Source organism: Alosa pseudoharengus, unplaced genomic scaffold (genome assembly GCF_046254945.1).
Source record: "Alosa pseudoharengus isolate Yale_2024_CS ecotype anadromous, Long Island Sound unplaced genomic scaffold, YU_APseudo_1.1 YU_APseudo_1.1_scf_15, whole genome shotgun sequence".
NCBI lineage: Eukaryota > Metazoa > Chordata > Actinopteri > Clupeiformes > Clupeidae > Alosa > Alosa pseudoharengus.
The window spans coordinates 25,029,281-25,053,408 of record NW_027468620.1 but is presented as its reverse complement, the minus strand read 5'-3'; the positions used below and the strand labels follow the sequence as shown (position 1 = coordinate 25,053,408).

The 24,128-nt window shown below is 44.0% G+C and overlaps 1 protein-coding gene across 2 annotated transcripts in view; it reads left to right on the top strand.

Annotated features, from left to right (window-relative positions):
- The window catches only part of dntt (deoxynucleotidyltransferase, terminal), an 85,198-nt gene extending 61,391 nt beyond the window's left edge, over positions 1–23,807 (top strand). For both annotated transcript variants that reach the window (XM_076285987.1, XM_076285986.1), the window contains exon 11: positions 21,551–23,807. In XM_076285987.1, the coding sequence (XP_076142102.1) occupies positions 21,551–21,637 (87 nt within the window). In that variant the 3' untranslated portion in view covers positions 21,638–23,807. The remainder of the gene's footprint in view (positions 1–21,550) is intronic.
- Positions 23,808–24,128: the final 321 nt, after the last annotated feature.

Here is a 24,128-nt window from a genome sequence, read left to right as displayed (position 1 = left end):
ATGTGAATTTCGTGCACGTTTTCATGATCCTCAAACTCTTCTGAACATTTCAGGTACATTTTTAGCATTTTTGAACATTCCAGTCCGGAGAAAATCGACCTTATATCAGGTGTGCGCCGGTTATTTATGCCGTTGCTGTTGGCCGGTTGCAACGTACGCTCATCAATACGTCATCGACACGCCTCTTTATGCAGACAGGATTCGATCCCCATTTCGCGCCCATAGACATGAACTACGACGAAGTATCTTGCTCCGCCTTAACAATCTTTGGTGTAATGCTTGTGCAACATTGTTGAGCAGCAGAAAAACACCGAGTATGTGTGCCACACCTAAAACTGATCCTAGTGTCTTCTTATACACTCTCCCGGTCTTGTGTCCTTGAGTACCACTCCAGTGCTTGCAAACCGCTGTGTTCTGACGCCGCACCGCACTCCTCAGATCTCTGCCTGTGCTGTACTGTCGTTTCCTTCTACCTGCCGTGTGCGTGCAGTGCAGTAGCACCTGATGTGTTCTCAATGAATCAAGAACTATACGTGTTCCCATTAGTTAACAAGTAAACTCGACTGAAAGAGAATGTAAGGTTACTAGTATTACCTCTGTTGTCTAAAGAACACAATAGATTAACCCTTTCTAGCCTCATTGATGCCCTGAACCTGGCTGTTTGGTCGCTTCAGAATGTCTAAAAGAGGACTAGTTTATACCCTTATATTACCCTGGAAAATCCAGAGTTCTCGCAAGAGCAGAATTTGAATAGGCTCTGCGAGACACTCTGGCATTGAGTAATGATGCACGTTACTTTTGCCACTTATATCACGGGGAGCCAATCACATCGGTGTGTATCTGATATAGGCGGGTCATAGTGTTATCCAATTGCATTGAAGTCCGGAATCAGTCAGTAAACATTGGTTGTATTGTGTTATCCAATTGCGTGCAGAGAGATTTTCAAATGCACGCTTGGTGCCGCCCCTCGAGTTGGGCCATTACATTATTCGTGGCCAGACCCTTAATCTTTCTAGATTACCAGGGTCTGGAATCTCCAGGCCACCCTTATATAGTGTAAGGCTGGCAAAAATGCCCTAAGACGCATGATTGGAGATTGGTTTAGATCGATGACATAATGCAGAGATGACTCCCCATTGGTTAACACCTCATGTTCTCCTTCAGAGATTTTTTAAGTTGACTTGATTTGACTTCACACAAGCTGATCTATGTTGTATTACCTAAATTACATTAAAATGACGTTGAAATGCCCGCACAAACAGTGTGACCAGTCATGAATTGACCTCTTGCCTGGATGTTTGACACTGAGCAGTGGAGCAGTATGCATAGGAAACAATCATCTCACTGGCAATCCTTTTACATGGGCCTTAGTGTTCAAGGGCACTGTCTCCCAGGAGCATATTATGGTTCGGTGATGTTCATTTTGAGCTACAGTCGTTTTGGTGCCTCTGTCTTTCTCAGGCTGAGGTCAGGGAAACAATTAAGGGTGGTGTAGCAGGGGCGAGTGGGAGAGGGAGAGGAAGGGCGGAGGGCTGTAAAATTTATGAGGCAGGAGTGATGGCTGACAGATGAGGTGTTAAAGTGGTAGGTGATGGCCCAGTGGCAAGGGTGGAAGCGGAAGAGTGCTCAGGTTAATTGTGTGAAATGAGAGATGGACAGAGAATGAGGCGGAGGGAGAGACAGAGAGAGAGAGAGAGAGAGAGAGAGAGAGAGAGGGTGTGACCGGGCAAATGAATGAATGAGAGACTTAACGAATGAGAGTACTGGAATTCAATGACGGCACAAATGAGAGTGAGTTGATTGAGCTATTGATTGTGTGCCACTGCAACTTTCCATGCTTCGTTTCTACATTGACAGACAAACTTTGGATGAGAAACTAAATCTCTGCTTTGTCAGATGTCCTGCTTCTGTAGTTTTTCTGTAAATTGGTGCGTTTATTTTCCCCTTCAGTATCTGTGCCAGACACATTGAAACCATGTTGTATCCATTTCTGCTTATCTGCCAGTTATCTATTTTTTTAGGGCGAGATTAGTCCCTCACAAAACAGTTTTGATCCGTGGAGAAACGATAAAGTGATAGTGTGAGATTGAGATAGAAGCTTCAGAGAAGAGAGATCCAGCTGCCATAGATATAAAAGGAAGTTAAAGACGTAACATTTACGCTAATTGTTTTCTTTTCCACCACAAAAAAAAAAAAATGATTATAATATTTAAGCCTTCATAGTCCTCTTCATCCTCCCTCTCCCTCTCTCCCTCCCACCTTTCCTTTTCTTCCTCTTCTTCTCCCCCTCTCCCTCTGACACCCTTCTTTACCCATCCCCTCAGTTCCATCTTCCCACACACCCATTATCACACTTTCCACAGGGAGAGGAGAGAACTGAAGGGAGTGTGCAGTATTTTTAGAATCTATCATGCCAGCGCTTCTTTCTCTGTTTGTGTCGCTGAAAGCGAGAAGAGGAGAAGATTCTGCCCGGCTATTGTCCCTCTAGATCCAACACCTGCAATCTGCGAGCCCATTATTATAAAGTACAAAAAAAACGGAGTGGAGCAGAAAGGGCATAGAGAGAGAAAAGAAATGGGGGTAGATTAAAGATAGAAGACCAGGGAGAGAAAGAAAGAAAGGGAGGGAGGGAAGGAGGGAGGGATGGAGGGCAGAGAGATGGGTAGGAGAAAAGATGAAGGTGTTTTATTATTGATGAGAGGATGCCAGTGGTTGGCCTCACACGTTCCGTCTGCTTGTCAGACAGCATTAATTGACACACTGATTGTGGTGACAGCGGCGGGTCCGGCTGAGATCAGCTTGCAGTTTGGCTCTCCATCGCTTCTGGCTCGGCATCCCTTTGTCCTCTGCGGTGAGATCACGGCAATCGCTTCCGACATCGGCAAAAGCTGCATCTAGGTGCAGGGGTTCTTTAACTTCTCCCAAGGGGAACTCTCTTTTCTAGTACACGTGGGAACCTTTTAATCATCCATCACTTCGGCATAATAGGAAAGTAAGAGAGATTTTGTGACAGATGAGCCACATAACTCAGCTTTATAAAAGTTTATCTCAGAGGACGTTTCATTTAGTTATTTTTAGTCACACTCACTTATCTGAAGTTGCTTACAATGCAGTAAATGCATGCATGTAATCAATACCTCTACCCTGGGAATGGATCCCATGGATCATGGACCTTGGGTTTAAATGAAATGTAGGAAATGGGAAATTACAAACAAATAGGAAATAATAAGCAAATTAAAAGAATTTTTTCTAGTGCTGTCAAATGATTAAATTTTTTAATCACGATTAATCGCTGAATTCCTATAGTTAATCACGATTAATCACATATTTTATCATATGGTTAAAATTCTATTATTTTGCATTTCTGAACTTTCCAGGAGTCCATATTAACAATAAAGCAATTATTGTGTATCTTGATTGGGATTCAAATGAAAGCAAAGCAAGTTACTTTACTAACTGAACTTTAAGACGTAGGTCTATTTAATTATTTCAAATCAAATTTCAAAAGATGTGCAGCAGACCTGAGGCAACACAATATTCTTCAGAAATTTAGCTGATATAAACTGAAATAAATGCTACCGCAGAAGTGCGTGCACAAAATGTAGGCCTACACACATTATAAAGGGCATAACAAACAGAAAATATTATATTCATACTATATTCATTATCTTTGAGTTCAGTTGAAAATAAGGCAGTTTTCAACATGAATGCATTGCCATTTTATAGGCCTACAGTCTATGGTGCACTGTCACTTGCCACACACAAAAGCGCCGAAGTTTTTAACAGGCAAACACTGGATGAACAATGGATTTTATGGAGCAGCGTCGACCAAATATAACTGAATCGTGATTTACACGGCGCCAAAGTGCGATGCTGGTGTGCGGAATCTAATGTAAATGAATGTCGAAAGCAGAGTGCATCGCAAATAGTAGCAGCCAAAGAGGAATGTTGATAACAACAACAAGTGTGACGGTGAAAGAATCTTTGGCGGCACACATTTAATGCGTCAGCCTAGGCTACTACTCTTTGGCCGGCTCGTAAGCCCAAACAAGTGTGTGCAGCATGCCTTTGCGTAGCCTAACGGCGCATCATCATAAAGATACATTTAATCTGCATCACGTCCCATTTTAGAGGAAAACAAGTTAACATTATATCATTGATAGACAGCTAGTAATCACACGTTGATGTTACATCTATTTTTAATTCACAGGACATTCAATCATTTTACTAACACGGCAGTTATGAAGAATTATGTTTATGTAACTTACTCATGTCGAAACTATGTACATTACCAACCTAATTCGTTTGCAATACCCCATGTTGAGAACACATTTAGCATGTACACTTACGGCTCCCACGCACAGCTGCGTTCCGTCAATGCATGCCAGTGGGTGTTCCCGACGGTAGCTATGCAAATTACTTGAAGTAAAACCGTAATGTGATTGGTTGGTGCCATCCGTAGATTGGCTTGATTGGCCGGTGCCGTCTGTCGGTGCAGCAACAGCTGAACTCCTCAACGCGAGCGGTGGGAGAAACGCGACGCGACGGACCCACAATTCAGTTCGGCAACGGATCACGTGAGCCCATGTAAAGTGAATGGGATGCGTCTCCAGCAACGCGAAGCACGCAGCTGTGTGTGGGAGCCGTTACCATAATATCCCATGCAAAACGGTTAGCTTGCTAGCTAGCTAACTGTGGAACTTCAGTATAACATAGCCAATTATCTCACCTACTGTAGTTGTAGGAAATAGGCTACGTTCATATTACAAGTGATAGAATGAATGTGTGACTTATGTTTAGTAAGTTGATGTTATGACATGTAAAGTTAAGCTTGCTGAACTTAGTTATGGTCAGCCACGGGCAGTTTGACTGTGCCTACATTCGTGACACTCCTGTAAACTAGAAAGAGCAAACCATAGGAACATGATCACATTAATCCCATAAACACACAGATAACTTACACCTTATTACCTTATTTTGTGCCTTTTATTCACGTTTGTTTCAAGATGTAGTAAGTATAAGCCCTTTTCGCTCCCCACTTTGATGCAGCATAGGTTTCCATTATATCAGTCATCTTTTCCCTAAAAGGGGGCGTGTACGTGCAGCACATACAACGTTCCATTCCATTCGTCAGTGCGTATTGTTTAGTTTCTGGTCTAGCTAAATCCAGTATGGTGTTGTAGTTGTTCTAACGTTACTAGTTGTTGCAACAGCATGTGAAAAAACTACAAAGTTTGTTTAACCAAAAAGAACGTTAATCTCGCATTAAAAAAATTGACGCCGTTAAAATAGGTTTACGTTAACGCCGTTAATAACGCGTTTAACTCACAGCACTAATTTTTTCATAACTATTAAATAATATGCATACTGTAAATTATTACAATATTAGCATTTTTTGCTTGCAAATGTATTCATGTTTGCTTTCAGGTAGGCATGTTTGCTTGGTCATCACTCAAATTAAAATATCAAATGATGTTCTCCTCAATGGAATGATGTTCAGTGTTGCAGTGGCTAGATGTGTGGTAATAACCCAGAAAAAAAGCCTGAGCATGTTTAGTTATACAGACCACAACACAGCTGCCTAAATCAAAATTAGCCCCATTTCTGTCCCACTTGGTTGGAGCAGAGGGACAGAGCAGCTTTGCTGAAATGAGATTTAATACGCACACACATGCAGCCCTCCATCCTAATTGGACGCTTAGTCAATGCATTGTTATGCCCAGTTGCCATCACTTGTCGTCCTGTGTCGCTGTCTTCGAGTCCCAAATGGTGCCATCATTTCTCAGCTTCACTAATGATATCAGAACACACACACACACACACACAGGGTGCGATTTGTAGGGGGGGATGGTGAGGATTTCCCACCCTCTGGTTTTCCTATCCCTACCTCTGCTAAATTATTTTTATCGTCGGGGGGGACAACATTTATCCCCCTCTGCCCCTCATATTGATTAATGCTACTTCATATAAGTAAAGCGCTGCAACGTGAGAACAGTCTAGTAGGCTAGCCTACATAATAATCTGACATCAGAAACGCACCGTCACCGTCAGCACTGATGCTGCTGACACAGTGGCTGCGTGATAACTTAATTTGGCCTTGATCGTGCAGGACATTTCAGAATGTCGAGTGTGTAATCCATCATAAATGGCTAGGTTCAATGGAAAAGTTAGCTGGACAAATGAAAGAAAACGAGAAGGATTCAGTGAAGCATAATAATGTTTTAGAACCTTCAAAATTAGAAAACTGATGCAACTGAGATGGAGGACAACTGCACGTAGAGTAGAACGTAGGCCTATTGTCCGAAGGAACTTACATTGAATAAGGAGATATTTGCTGAATGTCACAAAAAGTGTTACAGAAATTGCTTGGCACCGCTTATTCAATGGCTCTCTACCGAAACACCTGTAGTTTGCGGAGGACGAACGAGAAAGCACTCGTTTGATAAATCAGCCAGTAGTAGACAAATAACTTTTAGAAATAATCTGTAGGCCTACTGCAAAAACGAATGTTGGTGGGTAGGGGAGACCGGGGCTGGTTGTCTCACGGGTTGGTTGTCACATTGCTTATTCCAGGCACACTAGGTGATGCTGTGGTAAAATTTTGATATCAAACTGTTACCCTTTGATAGCTTACTCATTTGCACTAGGAATTTTGCTGAGCAGACACACAGCATTGAGGTGAGGAGACAATTTTTAAATTTCATGGGTCAGAGTAAATTTTCATGTTGGTGTTGTTTTTGTATTGAGAGCTTGTAGGATATTAGTAGTTCAAAAACAAAACACTCATTAAAAAGCCAAAGGTAGTAGCTTTATTTTGAGTCATATTTTAGCTATCAAGTTAAAGCCATGTGGCAGCTAGGTTAACATCTTTGTCAAGAGGTCAGTTGGGGATGGTTGTCACATAGCTCATGGGGTTGGTTGTCACATGGGTTTGTTGTCACTGAGACACAGTTGTCACTGTGTTTGCAACTTTGTTGGCAACTTACATGATAATAAAGAGGTTTTAGCACGGAAAATGATTTCATTTTATTTCTCAACACAGTAGACAATTCAAGTAACTGATCACCTCCTTTAATCCCATTGTTTAAACATAAGGGGCATTGATGACAACTATCATAGGGGTGGTATTCATATTAAAACTTATTTGCAGTTTCTAGCTTAAAAAACGAAAAAGTTACACATCATTTTTTAAGATCCCATTTTATCACTGAAATCCCATTGAAACTTTATAGGGACAACCAACCCCATACCCTGTGACATGTAGGAATTACTGCTGAAAGAGTTTTTGAAGATGAGCAATTCATGCATGAGTAAAAATTGTGACAACCAACCCCGGTCTCCCCTATTTAAACTATCTAGCGGGTGTTTTAACAGCTGCAAGAAATAGAAGCTTCATGGTCTTTATGTTCTGGTTCGTAAATTATTTTCATTCGTAAATTATTTTCCTATAACTTTACTCTCCAAACTCTTCACTGCACTGTAGGCAATTAACTGACAGTATGATAGGCTATTTATTTTCTGTAGGCTACAATAAACACTTTTATTTTTTCAACTTTTGCAATATTACGCACTTGGCTACTGAACGCAAATCAGCAGGAGAGAGAATGCACGTAGCCTACGCAGCGTGTAGCGCAATGTGTAGGCTATTTGGTTACCAACTAACACTGTTAGCCAATTCACTAACTTAAGACTTCAGTGCCATAAATATACAACGTTTTTTACACAACAAATACAGAAAGGATGGAGGCAGCAAAAGTAGAGAAGTCATTTCAGATGGGGCAAGAACAAGGTGAATTTGTATGCTTGTCAAAACGTAGTCCTACCCTGCATTAGAGGAGCTGATCATCATACCAAGCACACTCGCTGTTTAAAGTCATACACCACGGTAAACTAAAACTAAAATGTTACAAAGGTGGCAAAAATAATATACGGTATTATTAGCCATGACATTACTAGGCTATGAATCGTTTGTTCATTTTTTTAATTTTTTTTTTTTGGGGGGGGGGGGGGGGGGTTACAAACTTATTCAAAATCATCCCCCCCTCTGGTTTTTACACAAATCGCACCCTGCACACACACACACTGCTTGTGGTTGTTCATCGAATCTGAAGATGACATCCACTTCTGTCTTTTAACGGTGAGCTTTCTGATGGCTGAATAGTCCTATCCTGGATCCACAGGTTCTATTGCAGGTAGGGCATGTAAACATGGTATTGGTGTTGCTGGCGCCAGTCATGGGTGTGTTCCTCCTGAGCCTTCTTTGTTGTCTCTTGACTGTCCTTTCCTCCTCTAGTGCTTGGGTCCCATTTAGACATAACTGCCGTCAGATGTTGCGGTCAGCAGCCATGCTCTCCAGGTCCCCTGGTTTGATTTTGCACTTCTTAAGCACTGTCTTCAATTGGTCCTTCAATCGTTTCGTCTGGCCTCCAGCAGAACGCTGGCCTTGGTGTAGCTGGTCATAGCACTCTGTGGGGCAGACGATTGTAGGGCATCCTTATCACATGCCCCAACCAACGCAGTTGGTGCTGGGTGATGGTGGCCTCAATACTCTTGCAGCCTGTTCTGTTGAGGATCTCAGTGTGAGGCACTCTGTCACGCCAAGTGATTCCCAGGATGCGCTGAAGACAGCAGATGTGGAAGTGTTCCAGGGACTTCATGTGGCGGCTGTAAGTAACCCAGGCTTCACAGCTGTAGAGGAGGGTGGTGATGCAGACCGCTTGGAAGACGGTCTGCATTTTGTGTTGAGATGAAGGTTCTTGTTCTGAAAAACACGCCGCCGGAGTCTCCCAAAGGCAGCTGATGCTTGTTTGATTCTATTCTGGACCTCATTGTCAGTTACGGGTACGGGTACAGGTACGCTGGCGACTACGCCGCTCCGTCCGGCATTTTTTTTTTGTATTTGTTATTTTTTAAATGTAGCCTATTTGTCTTGTCTTGATGTCATGGGTACGCTGGCGACTACGCCGCTCCATCCGGCATCTTTTGTCTTGTTGTTATGTGTCTTGTTTGTGGAGCGCTTTGGATTGCACTATGTGCATGTTAAATGCGCTTTATAAATAAATCTGACTTGACTTGACTTGACTCATTGTCAATACTATTGTCTTCAGAGATAATGCTCCCCAGGTACTTGAATGATGGAACAACTCACAGTTTCTCATCTGCAATTGTGAAGATGGGTAGTGTGGGTGGGATGTTGGCACTCCATTGGCAGATTACCACTGTTTTGGCAGTGTTGATGGTCAAACCCATCCTGCTGTATGCCCTCACTGCTGCATCTAGGACAGACTGGAGGTCTTGTGGAGAGTGAGATATGAGAGTGCATACTGCATACTGCGTCATCTGCATACTGCAGCTCAAGTATCCTCACTCTGTGCAGTTGGGTGGTTGCCTGCAGCCTCCTGATATTGAAGAGCCTGACCATCCAGCCTGTACGCTACTGTCACCCCACTGTTGTCTTCAATATCCTTGTGGAGAAGCTGGGTGACACATATGAGGAAGATGTTAAAAAGCACTGGTGCCAGTACACACCACTGCCTTACCCCTGTGCGGACAGGGAAAGGACTTGACTGTTGACCTCCAATTGTCACCCTAGCAGTCATTCCATCATGGAACTGACGAAGGATGTTGACAAACTTAGTGGGGCATCCAATCCGGTGGAGGACTTCCCACAAGAGATCTCTCTGCCGTGTCAAAGGCTTTGGAGAGGTCCACAAATGCCATAAACAGGTCTTTATGTTGTTTCCTGCACTTTTCTTGGAGTTGCCGGGTTGTGAAGACCATGTCGACTGTGCTCCTGTTCTTTCTAAATCCACACTGTGACTCCGGTAGCATAGACTCTGTGATGTCATTGATCAGCCTCTGTAGCAGCACCTTGGGCAGGACCTTGCCTGCCACAGCAAGAAGTGATATGCCCCTGTGGTTTCCACAAATGGCCCTATCCCCTTTGCTTTTATATATGGTAACAATACTGGCATCTCTCCATTGCTGTGGGATGTTTTCATCAGCCCAAACCTTGGTGATGTAACGGTGTAGTGTTCTTGTGTAGAGATACCCTCTTTTAGGTTTTAGCAGTTCTTTTAGGTTTTAGCTGTTTTAGCAGTTCTGCAGGAATATTGTCATCAGAAGGAGTTCTAGCTCCTCTAGTTTCTCAGCCAGGGAGCGACAGAACTCATTCCTTGTAGTGGTGTCTTCCAGACGGACACAGTCTAGGTGCCTCCTACCGGGTCCACGTTTTCGCATGGTGGGGGGGGGGGGGGGGCGCACTTTCATGAGGACCTTGGTCATGATCATGCGGTGATCTGTCCAGCATTCTGCACCTCTCATGGCCCGGGTTATGAGAACGTCTCTGATGTCACTACGTCTCACGATGACATAATCAATCAGGTGCCAATGTTTGGAACGTGGATGCATCCATGATGTTTTGTATTTGGTCTTTTGCTGGAAGATGGTGTTGGTTATGGTCAGGTTGTGCTCAGAGCAGATGGTAAGTAACCTCATGCCATTTGAGTTGGCCTGACCAACCCCAAGCCTGCCAAGTACTCCTTTCCATATTCCACTATTCCCAACACGAGCGTTGAAGTCCCCAAGGGGATCTGGTGGAGAGCCTCATCCAGTGTCTGGTAAAAAGAGTCTTTAGACTCACTGTCAGATAGTAGAGTTGGAGCATACACACTTAGCAGTGTGGCATAGCGGTTCTTCACCAGGGGGATACGAGGGGTCATCAGTCTTTCACTGATGCCGACAGGTGTTTCAGTGAGCCTTGGCAGTAGTGTGTTCTTAATAGCTAGTCCCACACCATGCAGATGTTCTCCACCTGGGGGATAGCCTTTCCAGTAGAAGGTGTAGCCCATGCTCTCCTCTATTAGAGACCCCTCATCAAGGAGCCTGGTTTCACTCAGGGCAGCAATGTCGATATCATCGGCTCAGCTCGGCTGCAATCAGGGCTGTCCTTCTATGGGGTCTTTCAGACCTGCCATAGGAGTCCAGGAGAGTTCTTATGTTCCATGTTGCCAGTTTAAGGTTGTAGGATTTGTTTCTTCTGTTTCAACCGCAGAAGTGGAATGACCCGACAGGCGCGTTATCCTGTCCAGGTATGAGTTGAGTGGGCATTTTTTAGGCCACCTTTTCTAGGCCCTTCCTCAGCTTGAGGTGAGCAGTGCGGTCCCTGAATAGGGCTGGTCAGTCGCATAAGGGTCTGCCAAGAACAGCCGCCACTCAACCCCAGCTGTTAGCCACCAATACCCTGTGCCGCTGACATGCAGGGGTCTGACTAGGAGCTCCCAGTCTATTCAAACCTGCCCCCGTCGTCAGACACCCCATCACCGCCAGACTTTAACCAGGGGTAGATCCAGGTAATGTGGTCAGAGTTGGATACTTGCGCAAGGAATTTTTTAAAGTGCTATAGGGGGTGCGCTCTCCCCAGTAGCACTATCTTCGCCATGATGAGGTGGGTCTGGTGGCATGGGTGGGCCCAGGACGACCAGCTCCTCATCCTGGCTGCAGGAGGCTGCCGGGACCTAGTTCTGTTTAGGCCCGTCTGTTGCGCACCGCCAGCGCATTGCTTTTCTGTTGGGGTGTGCTCCCTTAGCCTTGGCCCAAGAAGCTGCCCTCAAGGCAGTGGGGCTATTTACCCATAGCTGGGGCAGTGATTGACGGGCGTCAGGGCGTGTCCACTGTATGGTGGGCCTGCACACCACATCTCTGGGGCCCACTGCTGCTCCGAGATCCCTTGCAGTTTAGCCTGGGACTGCGAGGTACCCAGTTACCATGTGTGGCCGCGAGGAGGCACTGCAAAAGTCTTGGTGGTGGAGAGGCTGTGTACTGGCAGAGGAGACTTACACACTCGGCTCCTCTTTTCAGCCCCTGTGAGGGGGCTAGCCAGCGGCGGTAGCTAAAAGCAGAAAGTTGCAAGCAGAAAGCAGCATGCAGCATGCACTAACTACAAGCACCTCCACACTACTGCACTAGACGTTTCACACACACCCTGTGTACACACACCAACACACACACACACACACACACACACACACACACACACACACACACACACACACACACACACACAAAGTAGTGGTGAAGTAGTTCGTTTTTTCATGGTTTTATGTGTCTATTGCATTTAGGCTACTGTAGGCTACGTGAGGAGCTTGTAACAAAGTTGGGTTTTCTTCGTTTTCATTTTCTCTAGGCATATTTATGCTCAACAAATATCGGGCTCAGCAGTGAGGTCATGAGAAGGCTATCAATGAACAGAAAACCGACCGTGTTGGCTAACAATTTATGAAATACTCCTGTTATTGTCGTCAACGACGTCACTGTAGGCTACTGCCTTTTCAGTGCCTTCTGCTTATGATGATTTGGTCTTTTGAAATCCTTTGGCCTTGCGATGCGGTTGTAGGCTACATCAACGTGTCTCTTGCCGTTCCCTTCATGTGTTCTATCACAATGCTGTCTGCCCTCATGGACAGTAGCTCTGTGATGTCTGCATCTTTCCAGGTCGGAGATTTTCTGGACAACACTATGCCACTCCATCATGACACTGGTATTTAAGTCAGATTTAAGTGCCCCCACCACACAAAAAGTAGATAGATAGATAGATAGATAGATACTTTATTGATCCCCAGGGGAAATTCAAGGTCACAGTAGCATACAGACAAAATGCATGTACAACACATCAACTAAAGCATTAGGTACGATGGGTACATCATTATGGTTTATGATTTCTTAAGCATGATCATCATGATTACATTAATTTAAGGTTAATTGCTCATGAGTGCATCATGTCTGTGGCCCCTCAACTAAAGTGTTGAATCATGACATGTGTTTAGAGAACTGCAAAGTTGTGTTCAAATCAGAATTTGAGTAGTGATAACCACATGAATGAATGAATAGTGATGAATTCATGATAATTCATGTATCCTTACCGTAAAGTGTTACCGAATTTCTTTATGAGAAAGCTTTTGTTCTCAGAGCAAATTACCTTCCCTTTAATGTTGGATTTTTCGTCATTGTTCCTCATTTTGAAACTCAGATAAAATGGCAAAAGATGACTTTTTTATACCTCTTTCCCCCCATCTTTACCAGGAGTAGCAATAGATGTGGAGGGTGCTGTACAGTTCATATAGTTCAATTCATACAGCATGCATACAGTACAATAGTGCAGCTACTGTTATTGACTGTTTATTCCTTCCACTTTCCATCAGATCCCAGTGTCACCAATTAAAATAATGGCTTGCAGTCAGCCTCTTGGGCCTGCTTGGTCGATACTAGACTGGATAACTAGCTTGTGGCTGATTACAGATCTGAGGGGAGTCCGATATGCATTGGCTCTAAGATGGTCATCAGAATATGTAATCAGTGATGGCTTTCAAATATAAAGACTGATCACTATGGTATTCTGGAAAAAGAAGTTATGTTGAGAGGCCCTTATTTCCAGCTCCAGTTCACACAGTGTATGAATGTGCTCCAGTATTGCCTCAGACAGATACACCAAAACTGGCATATGCACAATGCAACCCAAAACACAGTTGCTATTCCCTACTAAACAGCAGATATTTTCCCTCTCACATTCCATTTTCGCTGAGTTCAAAATGTGTTGATTCATCCCCAGACGTGGCCAAATAAAGCTCATATTCTGCACGGCGCTAAAATGCACTGACAGCTGATGAGGCAGCATCGGAGCCAAGCGTCTGGAGCGGAGCAGGAAGTGATTTGGTCATGCAAAACCAACTCCCTCCTCTGAACAAACCAATTAATTATTTACGGCTCCAGTAGAGCAGAGAAAGTTAATTTATTGTTATCATTAGAGGACAATTCTGCAATTCTGTCTGGTCTCATCCATGGCAGGCAAAGAGAAGGCAGCGCTTTTTTTTTTCATTCCCTCACTAAAGATAAGAGGGAGTATCAGAGAGAACACGCACAGTGATAAACACAGGCAAAAGAAACAGCTCAGCACCCAGTTAACTATTGAATTCCAACTTTCATTGAAGTCTCACAGCGGTGATATTGACTTGGCAGGAACATCACGTCTGATTTTCTTCTTTTAGAACTTGCTTGCTGAATAAGGTGTGTGTAGGGGTGGATGTGGGGTGGTTGGTGGTGGTGGGGGTGGGGGGTGTCAAAACATAAAAAGTCATTAAAAAGACGTGGGATAGGCAGTGATAAATTGCTCAGTCAAATGTGCAAGCTTTCCAAGAGAAGAGCTGTCTAAAAATTCTCTTTTTTTTCTTGCACATTACATTTTGGCGGCCAATGTGACTACTCTTAGCATTTTACAAAGTCAACGCTAATTATCTTTTTTTTTTTCCCATAATACTCAGGGGCAGGTGTCCAAGCACATGAAAGAGAACGCCAAACAATCAGGCTTCATAATGAACCTGACTTATGAAATCATTGTCAGCTGGTAATTAGAGGGGCCCAGTTATTGGACTGTAGGAGGCGGCTATATACCTTTGAGTGATTAGAGAGGTTGAATCCTTGATGTGGAAAAGCAGTTCAGCTAGATCTTATTACTGAGGACAGAGTGCTTTATGGGCCTTGCAGTAATTGCTGGATTGATTGGAGGGGTAACGGTAGCTTCTTGCTTCTGTGTCTGTCTGTCTTTGTGTGTGTGTGTGTGTGAGAGAGAAAGAGAGAGAGAGAGAGAAAGAGAAAGAGAAAGAGAAAGAGAGAATGCACCCAAATTGTAAAATTGTGCCCATGCACTTGTTTTCACTGGGGAGTTGGCACTGTGTCTGTTCGAGTGTGTGTGTGTGTGTGTGTGTGCCTTGCTTTATAGGGCCATAGGATAGCTGAAGCTTTAATCGACTCGTACTTTTCTGCCTCTGTCAGCCCTTTTCCCCCCTCAGCGGCTATAAAGACAGATTAACTTAGGACCGATCAAACGGCTTTTTCATTCATCACCTCCCTGCTAATAACAACCTGTTTCCCGCCCGGCAGTAAACGCACGGCAGAGCCCTTAAAAACAAAGCGTGGAGAGTGCAGTCAACCAAGCGGGAGGCAGACTGTATCTGTATTTACCCCACGACCGTGCTTGACCCCCGGGCCGTCCGATTGAATGAGCGCACGGGCGGTTCTTCTCCCTTTCATCTGTTTCCCTCAAGAATGTGTGATTCATCCGAACCACAAAAGCCACGCACAGCCGGTTATACCTGCTAGCATTTTAGATAAACTCAAACACGAGGGGGTGCTTTGCAGGCTGCATGTGAAAACAGTTTTGAAGCACCCGCGTCGCCGGGAAATTGTAATGCTCAGTCATTTTCTCCAGGTATATCAAAAGCTTGTGGTAACTGTGTAGAGAGAGAGAAGCCTCTTTTCAACAGCCTGTTCAAAGTGAGAACACTGTGCTGTTATTCTGCCTTTCTGTTTTTCGTGAAACGTACACAGACGGAAGGGGGTGTTCTGTTTGCACTGGAAGAGCCATCATAGGGGTGCAATGCAGCCTAGCAGCTAACTATAAAGTAACACTCCACTATGTTGTTAAAACAAACAAATCCAACATGGTCGCACATTGTCACCTTCCTAAAATAATGGCACAAGTCATTTTTTGACAAATCATCATCACTCAATTTTTTGGTGTTTTCTGAAAAACCTGAAAAAATTACTCATGCCATTATTTTAGGAAGGTGACGACATGATACACAAACTTTTGCAATGTTTTTTTTTTTCTTTCAGAGCGCCAGTTCCATCTGGCATTGTATTGCAAGTTGCCTCGATCATGGTGTTGCACATCCATCTCTGCTACCAGAATACGAGCCATGCTGTTACATTAGCAGAGAGAGAGAAAGAAAGTGGTTAATAAATATTACCTCTATACGGCACCTATCCATATCATTGCAAACACTGTGCAAGAACACACCACACATACACAGGCACACACAAACACCATACATGCACACGCGAACACGCGGTGTTATTTCAGTTAGCCTATTAGCTGGTTTGATGCTCATTGAGCTCAATGCAAATCAAACCCTCTAATAGGCTAACTGAAATAACACCGTGCCAATCTCTAGGTATGGTGAAGGGTATGTGATGATGTGGGGCTATTTTAATTCCAAAGGCCAAGGTAACTTTATCAGGATGCACAGTATTCTGGATCCATGAAATAACTGGCCTTTAAAAATAAAAATCTGCCTGTCTCTATGGGAATTTAACATAGGGGTGGCAATACTTACGACCCCTGTATTTTAAGGAAGAACATTTATTTATTTATGATACATTATTCATTCACTAAGAAAATTGGTGTCCTTAAAGGTTAGATATTTCCTAATTTTTCACTTAAGGCATTAAGATCAATTTCCAAAAGATGATTTTCAGTCAACTTTAGCATGGGTGCCAACACTTTTGACCATCACTGTAAATGTATGTTTAAATGTTCTGCTTTGGCAATGCAAAAATATTTGTCATGCTAATAAATCTCACTTGAATTGATTTGAATTGAAAGAAAGAAAGAGAAAGAAAGAGAGAAAACGAGATCATCTGCGTGCGCTGCAAAGTTCAGTCTGGTCAAGAGAGTGTTTCCACTGCCAGCGGTAGACGTAGGGGAGCTGTGACGTGTCCTTTTGTGGAGAGCCTTTTCTCATCATGGCATGTCCTAGCCTGGCCTGAGCGTCAAAGGGTGCCGGCTTTGAACAGATCTGGACGTCCCTCGGCACTCCTCAGCTGGATGTGTGGGTGTGGAGGCAGCAGCAGCACCAGTCCTCATCACTTGTCCAGATTCATGTCAGCTGAAATCTTTTGAACTTGGAACAACGTCCAGTCATGTCCAGTCTTTAGACTAAGGCTAGAGGAGAAGGTGCTACACTGTATATGATCAAATCAACTCCCATTTGTGTCAATTATTTACTCTCCATTAGAGATGATATGACTGTGAAATGGGGAAATAGATAGATAGATAGATACTTTATTGATCCCCAGGGGAAATTCAAGAGAATAGTTCCCAACTGATCGGTAGTTATTGAGTCTGGAATTGTTTGGCCTTGATCAGTGCTTTGGCCTCAGTTGTGTGCTTCAAAAGAGCATACAGTGATTACAGAAACATCCTGCTAGACCACAAGCTGTTATGGGTGTGTTCTATTATGCATGTGCCAAAACTTCTATCAATATGGTACAATGAGCAACATATGCGTTGGTTCAAGGACAATAGACCAGAATGCATTGTCTGTGTTTGTTCTTAATATTCTTTCCAAGAGGTGAGTGCTTTCTTTCCTCCAAGAGAGATAGAGAGACAGAGAGGGAGACAGAGAGAGTGGAGAAAAAGATTGATACAAAGTGTAGTAACTGACAAAGTGAAGTAGCTGACTGACTGGCCTATCCATCAGAGAGTATGGCTTTGGTGCTGATGTGAGAGACATGGAAAGTAGAACTGAGGCAGATGTTGTGACGATCTGAAGTTCATATTGACTAGTGCGCTATCACACCCAACATCACACCAATGACAAGAGCTATAAAAGGGAAAGACAGAAGCAACACACACACACACACACACGCACGCAGGCATGCACACACATTCACACACACACACACGCACACACACACACACGCTCCACTCACATGAAGACAGATCACCGCACACACTCCTCTGTTGTTTGTGTCTTTCACAGCATTTGTAGGATTCTGGGACTTTCAGACTGTCAGACCCCATTTACCGTATTTCTGAAGCTACCTCTTACGATAACAAAAACTAGTTGATTTATTGCTTTTCTAAAAAACAGGAGATCCTTTTGTTATGCTGGATTTCTATTTCCATACAAGTCTACCCAGTGGTGTAGTCGTGTTAGCTGTAATGGGTATTTTAAGTGGGTATACTGAGATGATGATGCTTTTTAAGTGGGTATACTGCATAATCCTGCGTATCACGTAAACTACACCACTGAGTCTACCTCTAGGGAACATAATTGTAGGGAAACATGTTCTGTAGGGCCAGTAGGTGACAAAAAACACACAGGGCTCCTTTCATACCTCCCCACAGTCATGAGCTGTCCTTAGCTCCCAGAACTATGTCCAGCAGTGCTCGGAATTCAGTTTACAAAAAGCCTACAAACTGAATTTCCTCCTGCTGGCAAAAAGGAAGGCATGCAACACACAAAGGGAGCTTTGCACACCAAATGGGGGATTTTGTATGTGCAGCTGATTGCACGTTTCACACAGTACCAGAGTTCAGGCAATTAGCGGGGGTCAGTTGAGCTGGGAGATGTTGCCGCTTGCCAGGCGTAGGCTAATCCACGGTGGAAAAAAATCAGAGGTGTTGTTGGGAGAACAATGGCAGCACTCATAGTTTCCTGTTGCAGCCTCAACCAATTTTCTTTTGTGCTGTGTTATTCTGTGTACCTCAGCCTACTGCTAAGTTCCATTGAATGATGTATTTAATGTTATGCCATCAGCTTCTTCAGCACTGCTTATCCATGTGTGATGTGTCAAATGATATGCACTGTATGTACGTATGATGTACACAGTTTTTTATATTTTGTCTTGAGTTTTATTATAATACTTCCATCAGATTTGATCCAGTGCTTAGGCTATTACTGATTAATGCCCCTTATATTCATCAGGAATATAAAGCGGAATGCTTTATGGCATGCATAAAATGAACCACGGAAGCTGCCTGAGAAATCTGTCTTAAGAAACTTCTCTTGACTTATTCAGTGCTCCCCCCACGCTCCGGGGTCCTTCACAAATTTGTCAAAAAATGTGAACATAGTCTTGCCCCTAAGACATAGCCCGGCTCTGACAGCTTCTCTGATACTGTGTGAGTCCTTTGGCTCGCTGACACCATGTAATCTATTGAAATAGTGAAATTGGGGAAGGCAATAACCCTGCCACCCGCTCTCCGAATGCCAGCGTCTCAGATGTGGGCACGCACTCAGAAGGGGCCTCGCTGACGAACGTTACACCCACCCCGGCATGATTACAGCTTTGGGGCTGCAGAAAGGGAAGCGATGGGGGGGACAGACAAAAGAAGGCACACGAGAGTGAGAGCAAAGCGCACAAGAAAGATGCGACGTAGAACATGACATGAGAGAGGGGGGGGGGGGGGTTGAGAAAAAGAGATAGAGAGTGGAAGACAGAGACAGAGCGACAGAGAGAGATGAGAGGGTGGCATAAAAGGAATGTTCGACAGACACATTCTTCTCCTAGCATTTTGCCCCTGCTAATATCAGTTGGGAATTCACCATCTCTTTTGCTAGCCTCCATAAAAGCATAATATCAGACTGAGAACACACTAAAAAAGGTAGTGTCGGTGTAGAATTCTGATCAACTGATTTCAAACTCGGAAGAATTTTGACACAGGCTATTTACTTGTGGATTTTTTTCTTTACTTCTTGAATTTCCCCTGGGGATCAATAAAGTATCTATCTATCTATCTATCTGTCTATCTATACTTAAATTGACCTCTGACTCCCCTAACCAGACATTTCTTATGGTTTACTTACAGTAGCACAGCCATAGGTCATGTGTGCAGCTGGATGGCCACCACTGGGGACTTGTTTGTTCATGGCACTCTGTTCAACCCACCCCCAAGTGCACTGGAGCCCGAGGCTACTCAATGTATGTCATGTTGGAGAACACACTGGTTCATATAGCAAGCTCTAATTGGGTGATCTGAGAATCTGAATCTTAAGTGGATGTGTGTGAAGGCTCCGTGTGACCTTATCTGAGATGTGTGCACAGATCTGTGTGCTGGTCTGGGTTGCAGTGAACACTGATCAGTGAGGAAGGCAGGAATGTAATTAATCTCCTCCTAATTAACATCATCTATGACAGGAAATGCTGGGGTATTTAGACATGGCTATTTCAGAAACCCAAGGCTTAGCTCTGAAACACTAAAATCCCAGTAGCTCATATGACACAATAGTTCTCCCCTCCTCCCTCACCGAGTTAATGTCAGCACCAATGCTATTTTCAATTTTATTTGAACGTCACCTCACAAAAAGTGCATCCCACTTGATATCTTTTGTTCTCTCATTTCCGTGAGAACGCTGGAATTCCCTGGAATGACTCAACAACTCGCGCTTATCACTTTTGTCAGCCTCGCGGTAACGGCTGACAGGCAACTGGAGCTCTTAATCAAAGTCACGCTGCTCTCCTCTCCTCTGTGGAGAGGCCCCAAGAGCCGCGGCTGTTTTCTCTCCTCGGCGCGCAAGCAGTGGGAAGACCAAGGTGATGTGGCGGGTTGCTGGGCGGACTAATGGTGCTGCTGGGGGGAGAAGCCTCATCTAGATTCATCATCAGACATCCTCTGTGTCAAATTGTTTTAATTATACATTTTTTTTTCTCCACAATAAAGAGGTGGAAATGGAAAGAAGAAATACGGAGTCGAATGTTGTTGTCTCGCTTTCATCCCTGGTGATGTCTTTGTGTGTCTTGTTGGTCAAAGATGTGCACCCACTATCTTGAAGTCCTGCAGCCACTGACTTGAATCCTCTTCCTCTGTCATTGTTTGTAATGTAAATAACTTCTCCATCAAGTGCACAAGTTGTTTCACTGCGATTACAGACAACTTCAATCCTTCCATGCTTTCATGCATCATTTCTGGCTTGGCTGGAGAGGAGGTATGGATGGTAACTTATTAACTTATTTTAGAGTAGAATGTATGCTATATATTTTATATGTATAGATCAGCCTTGTTGCTGTGGCAGGAGGACAAAGTCAGTTTGACATGGGGCCCATGTGGTGACAGGTCAAGGATGCCATCCATAATGGCTGACTCTCGCCTTGAGAGAAAAGCCTCCTGGTTGCAGTGCAAGGTCACACCGTGTTTTGTTTTCATTTGTAAGCGTCATCTGCGGGCACAGAGGGCACTGATGGATGCTCAACTCTGTGTGTGTGTGTGTGTGTGCGCGTGCGTGTGTGTGTGGTGGGTCACGCAAGCTCTTTGGCGCTGATCACCGTGTGTGCTGAGATGTGCACAGACAGCTATTAAGTCCATCATGCCAGACGAGAGATGTGGCTCCATCATGCATGAAAGCCCTGACCATGACAGGCAGAGGTTGGCATGGTCATGATTAGTGATTAGCCAGTGGGAGAGAGAGAGAGAAAGAGAGAAAGACAGAGAAAGTGAGAGAGAGGGACAGATGAACCACTTTCCACCCATCAGTCCCACTTTATACTTCATCTGCTTAGGTGCTATATATCTAGATCTCAATTAAATGAAAAAGGACTAAGTGCTTGTAGAAATCATGATGCAATAACATGTAATTCCATGTGAGATATTGTGAAGCATTTTCTCACTTTGGAAGGTTCTAATAAGATTAAATGATATAAAGTAGTGGAGCTGTTCCTCTTGTCCTTATACTACATGTGTCATTGTCCTGTAGTGTGTTTAGAGTATTTTGAGAAACTCAACTTGGTTTGATCTGCTACATTTGGTTTGTGTGACGATGTTTTGATGTATGTGATTCTAAAAATATAATGTGACTAAGAGTGACACTTTAGCAGCACCCTGGCTAAGAGCCAATGTTGCATTAGCTGTAACCCAGTCCTCTCTCTCTCTCTCTCTTTCCTCTCCTCTCCTTTCCTTCTCCCTCTTGATTGAAACGTTTTATTCTCTCTTCAGGATGTATTTTTGCCGGCCAAAACCGAGGAGGATATCTTTGGCCATCTGGGGCTGGAGTACATCGAACCTTGGCAGCGCAACGCGTAGAGCGATCCCGGAACCATTCACCGCCATAGATGCCCACTGGCACTGCTTGTGTGTGCTTGCGAACGTGCCGAGATCGCTGCGACCGCTCTCTCACCTCCGTGGTGGCACTCAGCTTTGGCTTCTCAGGTCTGGCAGGCCTTACTGTTTTCCTGCAAACGTGTAAACAGCTGTTTCATCTGCTCCTCTCCCCATTAGAGCTGTTGTTAGGTGCAACTGTGAGCACACATAGACACAGTGAGGAGATGCAAAGGGAGGGGAGATTTGAGAGGGAGATAGGAAAGAAGGGGAAAAGGGACACAAAATGAGAAAAGGAGCAGAGAGAAAAAAGACTACATGATTGTGAAATTAGACAAAATATGTGTGTGTGTGTGTGTGTGTGAGAGAGAGAGAGAGACAGACAGACAGACAGACAGAGACGGTAGAGAAAGTGTGTGAATGTATGTGTGTGTGTGTTTGTATGTGCATGCATATATCCATAACCCAGAGCGAGGGGGGAGTGAAATGGGGGGAGTGGCGCAGTAGATTGTGACCCTGAGCTCCTCATTGCATTTGGAGCGGGCTGTGGGCTGAGCGCCGTCAGAGGCAGAAGCTCTGTCAGGAGTCGGAGCGGCAACCTGATTACCTGTGATTACACACTCACTGCAGCGCGGCTCCGCCACGCCGACGCACACGCAAAAAGGGCCCTCATTACGGCAGACAGGAGCTGTCCCTCCTCAGCCACCGTACCCCCACACGCCCGCTTGCTTGCTTAGAGGCACCAGGCACCTCAAATTACATGTTTAGCACGAGCACAGGCGGATGCCGAATGTGGCTAACCAAGTGCTGACACAATGAGCTGTGTTAATGCAGTTAGATACCATGAAGACCGCAATATATTATTACCGCTGATGGATAGGGTGTCTGGATGAGACTTGATGCAACATAATTCCCAAGAGTAAGGTGGGCTTTACCACAAAGATCAGTCATCTGTGCGTACGTACATAAAGTGAAAACAGACCTGTGTTTTTTTTTAAGGAATGTGAATTAATATATACAGTATAAAATTTCCATATACATTTTTCTGTAGAATTGTCATATCATGGCTGGTGGAAGGGCAATCGTTTTATCTGCAAAATTCCACAATCAGCATACTGATGGTCTATTGTTGAAACATGCAATTATATTCTCTTCTCTGCCTCCCATACAAATGATGTGACTGCTTGGAAACAGACTCTCAAGGACGGTAAATGCTGCTGTCTGCAGCATATGTTAGGAGAAGCTTGATAACATGGCCAGAAAGCTTTTGAGCTGATGAATGTAACAGAAAATGATTACACCGAAAATATTATTAGCATGTTTCCAGACGGCGCCTGTCGTTGCCCGATTGGCCTGAATAGAAACAGGAGAGAAAAAAAAAGAATATTGAAAATGGGTTGAAAATGTAAAGGCGACATTTTCAAGGCCTGTCTACTATACATAGATGTCTGTATATATCGCTGTGCAAGGATAAATTCCTGTTGTACGGATGAAAACGAGATTTTGCTCAAGATCAGTGTCCTTGTCAGCAGAGCCTATATTTGCAGGCTCATGGAGCCTAAAGGGGCCTCTACTGGCTCAGCCCCCAGCTTGACCGCGGTGTCTCCTGGAAGAGCTGAGTGGCCCGGCGTTCACTGCCGAGCTGCCCTAGTTAAAGAGCCCTAACTAGAGCATAGCAGGCAGTTTCAGGACTCGACCCCAGGGCCTCTCTTTCACTCTCTCCCTCACCCTCTCAAGGCTATAACTGTGTGTGTGAAACAAAAGGAAAAAAGGCTAGATCAAGGGACAGAGGGGAAGAAAGGAGAGAGAAAATCATTCCACTGGTCCTGAAGCCTCTATGAACTGGGTTGAAGTGATTAGCCAGAGCCGAGGGAAGAGTCCAGGTATAGCATTATCCATAGATGGATTATTCTGGGGTTATTATGTCAAGGAATTCATGTGGAAAGACTGCTGAAACATTGTGTCATTAGGGTTGAAATGAAATTATATCTGTGAAACAGTCCATTGATTACATACAACCAAAATGTTTTGTTACCAACATGCAGACATTATATTAATCTCAGTTGAGTAAACTGTATGCATCTCCTTTTTTCTAGTTTACATTTTTGACATAACTCACCTCTCAAGTGTCTTATTTGTTTCAAGCTAATGTACACATTCATATGCAGCTGTATTGCTCTGCTTGCAATAAATCATGAAGGCAGCAAAACCTCTTTTGTTTCCCTCTGTAAAACACACTATTAATTTTAATGACAATAGGCACTGAACTCAATAAACAAATTCATTTCCGTATCAATAGACTCTTATAATCCATGGGGTTTAATGGTACACAAGATGACTCCTTTAATCTCCAATTTCTTATCATAAATTTATTTTATTACCTAGGGTTATTTATTACCTAGAAAGAAGAGGAATTCAACCACCCAAGTTGAGTGGCTGTGAATGGACCTAAAGATGAAAACTATATTTTTGAGAT